The sequence below is a fragment of the Misgurnus anguillicaudatus genome, chromosome 16, assembly GCF_027580225.2.
Source record: "Misgurnus anguillicaudatus chromosome 16, ASM2758022v2, whole genome shotgun sequence".
NCBI classification, from domain to species: domain Eukaryota; kingdom Metazoa; phylum Chordata; class Actinopteri; order Cypriniformes; family Cobitidae; genus Misgurnus; species Misgurnus anguillicaudatus.
This window is the reverse complement of record NC_073352.2, coordinates 11,084,213-11,097,210: the sequence shown is the minus strand read 5'-3', so window position 1 is coordinate 11,097,210 and position 12,998 is coordinate 11,084,213. Positions and strand designations below refer to the sequence as shown.

The following is a 12,998-nucleotide window of genomic DNA, read 5'->3' as shown; positions in this document are numbered from 1 at the left end:
TGACCCACTGATGTCACATGGACTACTTTGATGATGTTTTTATTACCTTTCTGGACATGGACAGTATATCGTACGTAGATTTTCAATGAAGGGTCAACAAGCTCTTGGACCAAATACAAAACATCTTAAACTGTGTTACGAAGATAAACGGAGGTCTTACAAGTTTGGAACGACATGAGGGTGAGTCATCAATGACATTTTTTCATTTTTGGGTGAACTTACCTGGCTCAGTATGGTCTAGTCCAAGATCAACTTTCTCTATTAGTGGGTAAACAATCCAAATGCTTCACAACTATACTGACATCGAAGGATCAAAAAGCAGTGTCATTATGAATGCTTGGCCTCCACAAGCCAGTTATCCTTGTGACACCTCTTTAAAAAACCCAAAAAGACCCTGTTTATCCATCTATCAAGAGTCTGGCAGCAATACTACGGTTCTCCTGTGCGTTGGACAGGTTTGTGTTAGGGTTGGGTACAGACCCCTGGGCACAATGTGTACCTTTATTCTAAATGACCTTGTTTACGGAGGCTGGTGCTGCAACACATCATGCAGGGGTTTTGACTACATTACATTATGAGGGATGGAAAGAGGAACCATTAAAATATTGCAGTGAATCACAGTAAAGGATTTTGCATTTTGAACTACTGTTTGTGGTTTTGTTAAAAGGGCAGCACAGCATGTGGAGAATGAAATATGAGGTAGGTATCCGAATGCCAAACAAATTTTACAGGGACATCAAATTGGTAGGTTTAAAATTATTATTATGATATTATTACCAACCCAGTTCCTTAAATACTGTGACATAAACGTGGTATTCAACAAGGAAAAAATGCAGGGCTGGTTTTAACCTTGCTGTTGACCCTGCAAAGTCATTATTGACAGAATCTAGAGTAAGACATTTTACAGCCAATTCAGCTATTTCCCTTTCAGTGGTGTCTATTTGATTTAAGATGGTATTTACCCACAATCTACACAGAAAGATGGCACAGCAATGTGTGATTAAACAAAATAAATGAATAGTCTGCTATTAATAGAAGCTTGGGCACACCAGAGCTGCCCTGTCCTTAGACATCTGACAAAACCTCACCATCCAACTGCACATAATGTAGCCAGCCATTCTGCAAATGAGAATTAATGAACGTTTCCTCATTTTATTGTTTGGCTCATTTACAGCCCATCTACTGTAAATGAGATGTAAATGGAACACCTCTTCTTTTCTCAGTCACTAAGTGAAGTAATTTAGACTTGCTTAAATCGATCTATCTCTTATATGAGTCAAGTGCATTTTAGACTGAAGTAACCTTATGCACGGGAACTTTCCTTAATTGGACCCAGTACACAGACTTGCTGCATTCCTCATAATGTGTGTTTATTGAGTTATCTCATTCTCTAAAATGCTGTGAAAGCGTCGCATTGGCAACACAATAACTTCTTCGCTTCATCATTGTGAACACAAAAAAAAAATCAATGAGAGTCCATTTGAAACTGGTCTCAAATTCAGACAGCACGTCTACAGGCCGCCTACAGTCCGCTAGCTGATTGTATGATGCAAACTGCACATGATACCGGAAAGCAATTTCTTGATCTGGCAAGCTTTAAGTTGATTAACTTGCTTCACACTCATTGCATAACTAAAAGCACACATTTTCTATCAGTTAAAATTTGTCTAAATACAAACAAACTCAATTCTTTAGGCCCTGTTTAAATTCTTTCCCTAACAGCATTTTTGCTCATTTTCACAAAAGTTTGTGTTTTTTTAAGTTGGCCAAGAACGGAAATATGGAATGACCTTAAAAATTCATTAGTCTCATGCGTTTACATGCAAATCAATAAACTGGCTATGTTTTAACTCCCATAAAATGTTATAAAATCATACCTATTAAATAATATATCCTCTATTGAATCAGCTATGTCTGGCTCTATACCAAGGGTTTTTCCCTCATAGGACTTTTCCCCCAGGGTTTTTCTCCTAGGGTTTTTTCCACCCCTGGGGAGTCTGCTGACATTGTTTAACTTAGCACCCTCTCATATAAGTTACATTATTACTACGCTCGCTAGTACGGTTAATCTTAGCCGCTATATTCTGCTGCTTATGTTTAAGATTTTTATGTGTTTTCTCCTGCATCTATTAATGTAAAGCTGCTTTAAAACAATTAAACAACTGTGAAAAGCGCTATATAATTACATTTGAATTGAATTGAACTGATATGTCAAGTTTCTTATGCCGTTTATGGGCTTTCCCTGATAAAAGAAAAGAAAACCGCTGTGCATGTAAACGCACTCATTGGTAGGGAACTCATCAATAGGGGAAAAGAGTTAAGATGCGTTTGGTTGATGCGGAGATGCGGAGGGGTGTTGTTTTATTCAAAAATGCCCGAAAGCAGAACTGTCGCTTTATTTAAATGCAAATACATATATTAAACAGCTATCCCTTGTGGTTAAATTGCGCTAGTTTAACATCATTCCAGTTAACGACTACCTTGTTGGTAAGATGACGTGTGTCATGTGATGTATCAACATGACGGATGTAGTACTGTACGTCCAAATTCATTCATACTATCCATATTCATTCTATATAGTACTTATTGTTTTAACTGTCAATGAGTAGGTACTTCATCTAATTCGTATTTACTTTCACAGTATGAGATTTTGGACGCAGCCAAAGAGTCCATTAGCATACACGGTTGTAGTTAGCAAAAAGTCCGCCAGCCGCTGGACAAAAATTACAGTGGTGATAAACGTACGTAACCTATTGAATACTGAATTGAATCAGATAGCAGTTGGCTATTATTACTGAGGCTAACATTACATCAAAAGGAAGCCCTGTGAATGAATTATATATATACTGTAGCTTTCTTTAAAAAAAATACTGGGTGAGCAATTGTCAGCCCATTTTCTCTCACTTTCTCTGACCTCTTTAGCTTCTCTTTAAGTTTCTGATGTCTAGACTTTTACTTCTTCGTCAAAGTCATCTCTAATTTGGCAGTTTACCATCTGATCTCACTCTGTGACTGACTGACTCTAGTCTTGAGGGATTTTGCCGGAAATGCAGAAACAAGCCATAACTTTGTTTTGTTGGTAACTCTTTGGTAAATACATTTATCATTTCTATAACTTTCCACTGTTACTAATAAAAATGATCTCCAATATTGCGTGGGCCCTTAGAATCGTCCTAACTTCCACATTAGTGGCGCCCCTGCTAACAAACAACACAAGCAGCTGTACTCACATGATATTAATGAACGTCAATTAAAACCCAGAAGTAGTCGAAAGTGGACAAAAGAGGCAATTTAAAACATCAGGTGTGAACGGTAATGTGTCTAGCTCGTCCACTTGTGATCTGATCGACCAAAACGCATTTTAATACAAAGTTAATACATCCAAGCAGACAGTTTCTTCCAAATGGGGAACTCGAGATGCAATACAGACCTGCCTTTATTTCACACGGCTGGGCTTTAAAGAAAGTTTTTTTAATGAAATACAATCTGAATATAAAACTGACCAATATTACATTTTTTTACATTTAGGTATTTAGACGTACAAAAGTGTGGAAAACAACGTTATATTATAATATAATAATAACACAAAGAGTTATCAAGTTAGGCAGAACAAACAAGTGAAGCACAGGCCACTAAGCTGTAACACATCTTAATAGTTGTATTATGATCCAGAAGTAGTATTAAACCTATTTGATTTTATCTCCTGGGTGGTGTCCACGTTATTGGTTCAAGTCTTTTAGGAGCAGAATAATCAGATCTACCACCCTGCGCTCAATACTCAAGACTAGGCTCTCACAGACAGTTATTACTGACAGTTATTGCACTGTTATTTGCTTTTTCTCCTGGTAATTGAGGAAGTTCCTTGAGCAGGGTACCAGAAAAACAAGGACAACACCAATACACCCGCTCTAAATTCCCATAAACCCAAAAATCTTTCTGCCTTGCCGTTAAACACTTCCCATTAGCAGCTTTGTTTCACAACCATCTGCAAAACAGCTAGTAGTGGGTGAAATATTTACAGTAATTTTAATTGGGGTATAAAATTAGGCAGCCGAGCGAATACAGCAATGATTTTAATATGCTTTTTATTGGGCTATCAAGTTAGACTTGCGTGTGTCATTAAACAAATTTCACAACCCTACCACGTCTCATGACTCACGAGCATAAGAGCATTAAGCTTCAGTAGCATTACTGCCATCAGAGTTGGGATTCATTTTCTGTGAATCAGATGAGTCGATTCCAAATTCTGATTTAGCTATTTGTTAGCGTTAAAGGGTAGGGGTATAATGATGTATCGATACGGATCGTTAAATCAATTTTATTTCTAACGATCCCATGCATCGATGCAACACATAAAAAAAATCGATTTGCGGTACCTTTATTTTGACACTCTCCACGTCCTCATTTCTTGACGTATCGTTCATCTACGCATTTCTGCCAAACCGCTCGTTTTTTGTTTATTTTCCTCTGCTAGAGTCAGTAAGTGATGTGATTCAATGCATAATCAGCCAAAGTCTGCATATTTATGCGGGGGCCGCATTTCTTAAATAAGCCGCACTTTCACCGCATAAATTGCAGATTTCTGCTCGCAAAATATGCGGGGCTTGCATGATTTCATAATCCCCGCATTTTCGTAGCAAAAAGTCATATATGCCTTACAGAAAATTTAAAAATGTTGCATTTACTTCACACATGCACAGCCATGTCCCCTGTTGTCATGGGAATGTTAAGCATTCACATAATTTGTCTAGTAAATGTACTTAACTTGCAGTAGTTAGCTTGTACGTAACAAAGCATTCACATAACTTGTCTGGGAAAATATACTAATGCCGCAATAGTTAGCCTGTCTGGAAGCGAGCATATATTAAAACACAACACTGTGACACTTGCATTACATGCAAACGGCCCCTAAGCTAATAGGATTTTGTTTCTCTCTTCCTGTCTCATCCTCGAACCCGAGGACATTGAGACAAACAGACCTAGTTCCGCCTGCCGTGGAGGTCAACACACCACTGATCTACTGGCCGTCCTTCAACGAGATGCCCAGCCGATGCCTGACCAACAACCACCGACGGAACCAGTTTAATCTCCTTATCCGTTTACATACCATTACATCCCATATAAATATATATACAGTCAATATAATTCCCAAGGGTTTTTTCCCTCCTAGGACTTTTGTCCCTTTCAGGCTAAAAAGTCGGGAGGTTTTTCTCCTAGGGGTTTTTTTCAACCCTGGGGATTTAGCCGACATTGGCTTAACTTAGCACCCTCTTGTATACGAGACATTATTAATATGCTCGCTTGAAAAGTTTATGCATAGCCACTGTATTTTGCTACTTATATTGTCTGTCGATATTTCTGTGTTTCCCCTGCTTCTATTAGTGTAAAGCTGCTTTGAAACTATTACCAATTGTGAAAAGCGCTATATAAATAAAATTGAATTGAAGTGACGTAATTACGTGACGTGAACATCAATGAACAGTTTTTACAAGTTCCCGCAATTTTGGCAAGTTCCCGCAATTTCATGGCATAAAATTGCATAAATACCCTGCATATTCCATTGCATTTTTTAAGAGAATTAGGGAGTCAGATTAGGGATGGGACGATAACCGGTTTCACGATTAACCGCGATAAAATGTCCTGACGGTTAGTATTATCGTTTAAAATTTAATTATCATTAAAACCGTGTTTGATTACCGTGATTTTGAAAACTTGCGATAAATCCTCTCCAGCCAGAATCAGTTTGACGCAGGCGCGCACATGTAACAGTTTTTTGCACAAGACGGCATTTAAGGGATAACGTATTCATTCACGGTAAACTTTTTAGACAGATTTATTTATTTTTACCACATAAATAATTTCAGGGACATGAATATTAAATTGTGATTTTCAAAAAAAAAAACTTGTTTAAATGTTTTCAGTATGTGTATCAGTTCTTTTTGAACATTTCCATCTCATTTTAACAAAACTATGATAATTTTGATAACCGTCACTATAATGGTCACTATAATCATGATATGAAATTTTCATACTGTCCCATCCCTACGTAAGATCAAGGATTTTTGCCTACAACAATCACAAAAAAACTTCTGAAAGGACTGATTATTGCACATTTTGGCACAAAATACTGACTGTTGCCATCATAAGTTTGATTTTATGTGACATTTTGCCCTTCATTATTAATTTTTCTTTATTTAAAAAAAGTGTCTTTTTCTTAGTTTGTTGTTGTAAATGTTCCAATCTGGACAGAGATTGTGCAATTTTCAAAAAGTTAAATATTATTATATATATTATAGTTGCATTTGTAACAAAAATGTAACTGCTTAACTAGGCACGTAATATAAAAATATTGATTAATGAATCGAATCGTAAACGCATCGAAGAAGTGTTTGATGTATAGGCAAAAATCGCATCGCTGGCGAGAAAATTGGTTTTGTATCAAATCATAAATGAAATGTCTGATTTACACCCCTATTTAAGGGATAGTTCACAAAAAAAATATATGTGAGATAATTTTTTGTCAGTTCCAGTAAGAAGATCCAATCATCATTCTCTGGACCATAAACACAATCAAAGCTTTAAAACAAACTATTTTTGCAACATTGGTTGTTCGGTTAAGAATCACTTAAAATGACGAAATATAATACTTGTTTATCATTTTCTATATTGCCTAGCCCTGAATAAAGTTAAAGCATGCTAATATCGCAAAAATGCTCTATTATCTTCCTAATACATGCTCCCAAACTCACACATACACTCGCCCTCAGCCTACGCTGTGTCTTTCATAGGTTTCCATTGTGGAAGCAGCACTCGGGCAGTCCCTGTGGAAATGTTGTACAGATCAGGTCAACACGCTCTCTCGCTTTCCATTTCATGTTGTCTTGTGTGTGTTTAGTGTCTCTTCTGTTATGTAAAATTTGTGTTTGCTTATGTAATCACGAACTTACATAATGAAGTGCTATAAATGATATCTATAGATTTTTCTTAAACTTAAACACAGTGCAGATTTTTTCGTTCACTCTTCTAACAAGGAATCTGCTGTCAGGCTTGGGAACAGAACGCACAATATGCCGCCTTAGAATTAGCAACAACAATTTCATCCCTCCTAAACATAGAAACCAACGTTGAGTCATTAACACCGGCATAATGCATCAACAGCAAGAGATAATAAAAACAGGCCTTAACAGCACATCGTGAATGTGTTATGTGGGTGTTTTGCAAAATAGCACCGGTGAATGGACAGAATCATAAGACCCTCTGCTGATGGTGAATACAGGTCAGTGTCTGGAACGTCAGTGATAACTTTAAAGGACATACCTTAAGCCGTACAGAACCGTGCCGTCGGGATGCAGCCGTATCATTCGGTTCTTGACTGTGACTCCGTGAACGAACGATTTCTTATCGTTCAGGAAGTAGGTGTCGGGTACCCACAGCTGGTCAGCCACACGGTTATCCAGGGTCAGGTTGAGCGGGATCTCGGAGTATGATAAGCGTTTGTCTCGCCAGGCTTGCTGGAAATACATGGTCAGGGTGTAGTCCTAAAAATGAAGAGAATATGGGTATCGTTAGGAAATCACAATATTCTACATATAGAAAAAAAATAATCCTAAAGGTAAATAATTTCTAGCTGAAATACTTTCTCCAATTTAAAATAATTATGCAACTTTAAGTACAAATTTAAGCTTACATGTCCTAAAAAGTTTCAATAGCTGCATTTCAAAATTGTGAAAATGAACATTGCGAATTTGGGAAAAACTCCCATATATCGGCAAAAATTTCACACAAGGTGGTTTTTCTGGCAATTTGGAAAAGGCGCATTTCGCAGAACTGCAATGGAAACGGTTTATTATACGTCACATAATCATTATTTAAAGATGTGGTATGTACTAAAACCTCCCAGAAACACCTCATACGTGTCTGCTCCCAAGTATAAGAAGCTTTCCTTGCCAAAAAATGGTTGGATAACATTCCTATCTCTTTTGATTTAAAATAATAGGTACTGTTACCTCCAAGAAACACCTCATATGTTGCTGCTCCTAAGTATAAGGGAATTTTTTGTTAATGTTTGGATAATCATCCTACACCTCTTTTGGTAAAAAGTGCGGGGAATGCGATATTAGCAGTGGGGGTGGTGACTTGTTTTTTGAGGGCGCTCGATGCGAAGTTCCTCACAACATGTATGTAGCCCGTCATGTGTGTGGTTTCTTTTTTCAAAATATGTGTTATGTGTGTTGAATGATCCTATGTGCATCACGTGTCTTGTCAAAATAAGTGCCTGCTGCAGATGCGTCTAAAGGGTTTATGATAAAAGAGACGCTCGCGTAATCTCATGCGTAATCAGTTTACTGTTAAGGGAGTGTCTTGCGTGTATTTTGTGAACTGAGCGTCTTTTTTATCATAAATGGTTTTGACGCGTGTGCAGCAGGCACTTATTTTGACAAAACACGTGATGCACATGGTTCACATGACGCAACAAACACATATTTTGAAAACACAAGCAACACACATGATACTCCGAACACATAATTTGAATTTGCGCCCTTCGGATGAGCAGTCACGAGCTGCCACTGGATATTAGTAAATCTACCAACATCAGTCGACGTGATGTTTGGAATTACTTATCACCCTATTCGGACGGGATTCGTTTTACAGGGGGACCTCTGAGAAAATCGTGCTTCTCAGAGGTCCTCTGTGTTTTTAATACCGTCCGAATCGGACATGTCTGTGTTTTTCTCTGACGACCTCCATAAAAATTCCAGACCACTTTACCTACTGTTTTTCGCCGAACTCAGAGGTCCTCCGAGAAATTTCATCCCGTCCTGTGTTTGCCCGCAATATCTTTTGAAAAACGGTTCTTGTCGTGTTTTGGCCAACGTGATCTGCCGTAAGGTCTAACTAACACATATATTGTACTTCCTGAGTCCCATTCATTCAGATATGGATGTTTTTTTCTATTCGGCAGAATAAAATAATTAAATTAAGACTAGCTGAATATCAAACACTGTTAAGAGTGGCCACTGTCATATTAGTAAGTAACTAAACTTATTTTGTTCAACTCCGGAATGTTTATGTTAATTAATAAAGATAATAAATTGTTATTAATCATTATTTCTTTCTTTCGTTGGGTTTATTATAAGCAGCCAGTTATATAATATACATAGGCTACTATAGGATTTGTATAAGTTATTTTGATTTGTTAAAGTTAAATTAATAAATTACATGTTCTGTCATAATTTTACATTTAAAGCAAAATATTAAACATTACAAACACGCGTACCCAGAGCACGTGCTCTTCTGCAACGCCCAAATGCATGAAACAGACACTCCCATCTCCGGAATAGCCTGAGAATTTTAATCCCGTACGAATCAGTGCATAAAATCACAGACGTCGTGGGGGACATGTTGAAACTCAGACGTTGTTTGGAAAACTAATCCCGTCCAAATAGTGCTTTAGTCACATATTTTCGGTTAGTGGAAACGCTGTCATTTCAAAAACTTTTTTATAGACATTTAGAAAATATTGTATACGTTTCGCACAAATCTGTAATAGAAACGCAGCTTCTGTTAAACTTTTAAAACATTGTCTGTTTGTTTGAGCATCCCATATATCCCAAGACAACATTATTGGGTTTAAAGCAGGGTTATCATTTTGTCTCTCCAAAACGGCTAAAGCTGCGCTCACATTAGACTTTTCGTTCCATGGACATTCATACGCATAAGAATGCATCAGTTCAGAAATGCAAGCTTGTGTGATGATATGTCACTGTGTAGCAAAATTCAAGTCAAGTCGTACAAATAGACAAAGCCAACAATCATATTGATGAGCTGCTTTCCACCCATTCCCCGCAGCAACGTCCGACAAATACTCGCATGCTCAAAGTCTAGTGTGACCGCAGCTTGGGGAGGGGGCGTCACATTGAACTTTTCATTCCACTGACTTCCATACATACGCGAGTGTGTCTGACCGTAAATGCAAGCTTGTGCCAAGTGTTTGCATTTCGCTGCTATCCAAAGTTCAAGTTCGGTAAACACTGACTTGTGAATGTTTATCAAGTGAGGGCATGTGACCAATACTGTAGGTCAAAGCGTGACTTTTTCAGGTGGAGAAAAAACTAAATAACAATATCGCTCAATCCTATTTTATACACTCACCTAAAGGATTATTAGGAACACCATACTAATACTGTGTTTGACCCCTTTCACCTTCAGAACTGCCTTAATTCTACGTGGCATTGATTCAATAAGGTGCTGAAAGCATTCTTTAGAAATGTTGGCCCATATTGATAGGATAGCATCTTGCAGTTGATGGAGATTTGTGGGATGCACATCCAGGGCACGAAGTCCCCGTTCCACCACATCCCAAAGATGCTCTATTGGGTGGAGATCTGGTGACTGTGGGGGCCATTTTAGTACAGTGAACTCATTGTCATGTTTAAGAAACTAATTTGAAATGATTCGAGCTTTGTGACATGGTGCATTATCCTGCTGGAAGTAGCCATCAGAGGATGGGTACATGGTGTTCATAAAGGGATGGACAAGACATGGTCAGAAACAATGCTTAGGTAGGCCGTGGCATTTAAAGATGCCCAATTGGCACTAAGGGGCCTAAAGTGTGCCAAGAAAACATCCCCCACACCATTACACCATATGCATTAATGAGAAATTGAACAGGCGTTCCTAATAATCCTTTAGGTAAGTGTACAATGATAATAAAAGTTACCATAACAGTGCAAGCATGTCAGAATCCATGATGTGTGAAAAAACAGCACGCATGATATAATATCTGCTTACTGGAAGCGTCTTTGTATACATTTTGCATGATGCTAAAAGTCTAGTTTGGAAACCCCATCTGAAAATCTTATTTTTGCAGTTACATTATTGACTTCAAAACTTGTACATAAATACTGTAACACACAAGTCTTTAAATCATGTGATTTTATCTTTGGTTTGGTTTAATTTTGGCTGGCCTGGGAATGAAGAGGGCAGTGTGCAGGTGGCAGGCACTTTCCAGCACCATATTTATCTTAATGTGCTTCTACAGCAAAACCTGCGAGGGAACTCTTAAAACCAGTAATCGTCTTGTCCCGAAATATCCCTGCTTGATAAATTCGTACATTTCACTGCAGTGTATATGACAAATAAACAAATTGAAAGTTACTCTCAGTCATAAGAGGACAAACCCCACTGACTCAAAGCGAGTGGAAGAAGCAGCTGTGCCCCACACAGTTCAACATGTTCACATCCTTCAGCTTGACCAGGCATATACTGAACATTAAACACACAACACACATTGAACATGATGTAACTATTAAATTATGCAACACAACCTGGTCGGGGTAGACAGCAAATTGTATGCAACTAAAAAACAGATGAGAAGAGTTTATTTAATGTAAAGGCATAATTACATAAACAATGCATATTGCATAAATTAACCATTTAAATCTGGGCATGAACTGGATGCGTTAAGGACCATCTCAACCGCAGGTTTCCCCCAGGAAAAGCAGCCGATGCCTCGGGCAACTCGGTCACTTAAGCCTCCTCTATGAAACCTCACGCATGTTTCCTTTCACTTGGGGAATAAGTCTCATACTGTATGTTCGTTACAGACTAAGAATCGATTCATGTAAAATAAGTAAGCCAAACTGAAAAGTGGACTAAAAAGTATGTTATTTCACATCTTGTCCAATGCTTTCTTTTAAATAATGCAAATTAAAGGCTATAAAAAATGCAAATGTTCCAATAAATATTGCATGTAGACTGTGTTCGTGTAATCTCACGTGTTCAATCCCAAGTGAGAACACATGAAAAAACATATAGATTGAGGGAACTGCAAGTCCATTTGGATAAAAGCGTCAGCCAAGTGCATACATAGAAGTTTCAAACATTTCAATATAATCCAAGCAATCAATAATTTGCATTTGAGTGGCAAGGCATCGCATTAGCAGCGGAAAACGTCATCTGACATGATGATGAAAAATGTATACCTTCTAATGCACCGTAAGTCACTTTGGATAGCAGCATGTGCCAAATGCATAAACGTTATTTTCATTGTCAGTTTTTAGTGAGTTTATGATTCGTTTCTACAGCCCAATTGTGATAATTAATTGCTGTTTGAAGACCTTTAAAAAAAGCAGATTAACATTTTGGAAAAGAGGTTAAATATAAATTTTTCCAAGCAGGATGCTGATGCCAGGCTACAGAATGTGAAACACCTGGACCTGGAACTTTCCTCTTGGCTTCAGTGCCAAATGTGAGCATAATTACTATGGTCACAGATGGTAGCAGATGCCTCTTCGGGCTCTGTTTACTCTTTTTCAACATCAATAGATCTCAAACCGAGACGCAAACACGCAGCTTTTGTGAGCTCACATCGCGACCGACCAGATTTCTCACTTGGCCCCCTCGACGCTTCACTACAGATACAATGATGCGGGATCCAGAGGTCTAGTGAGTTTGTACAGGGATACGTAAAGGATTTCTGGGACACGGACGTTTAAGATCAGGTTTAATTAAAACGTTTTGTGAGTCGACGTGAGAAAAAAGCTTAGGTTGTGCTGTTTAATCATCGCTAACAGAGCTGAAATTGCAAGTGCAAATTAATTTAATCAAGGACGTCTCTAAAACTGCTGCATAAATGTACTGATTAAGAGCGCATTGGTTATGAATTCTTTATGTGACATGAAAAATCTTCAATAAAATACGTCTGACACAAAAAGAAACTATACCAAACACTACTTTAGAGGCAAAAAAGTCTGAAGTTTATATGAAAAGAAAACTAGATTTTTCCTTTTTTTATGCAGCCTGTGGTTTCTTACACTTTCTCACCAGAAAAGTGTTGTGTGATAATATGGGTCAACACCATCAGATACAATTATTTGTAATTAGTAGGCATTTGACTTTGATTAAGAAGGAATTGAGATCACACAAGTCGGCATATAAAACCAATGGCATCGCTTCTCGATGCTATTAAAGTGCGTGGGACACTGATTTCTAGTGGG

General features: G+C 37.9%; 1 protein-coding gene across 2 annotated transcripts in view; it reads right to left on the bottom strand.

Moving 5' to 3' along the window:
- The window catches only part of gabrb2a (gamma-aminobutyric acid type A receptor subunit beta2a), a 55,458-nt gene that overhangs the window by 25,342 nt on the left and 17,118 nt on the right, over nucleotides 1-12,998 (bottom strand). For both annotated transcript variants that reach the window (XM_055178263.2, XM_055178262.2), the window contains exon 4: nucleotides 7,318-7,538. In XM_055178263.2, coding sequence (XP_055034238.1) covers nucleotides 7,318-7,538 — 221 coding nt within the window. The remainder of the gene's footprint in view (nucleotides 1-7,317; nucleotides 7,539-12,998) is intronic.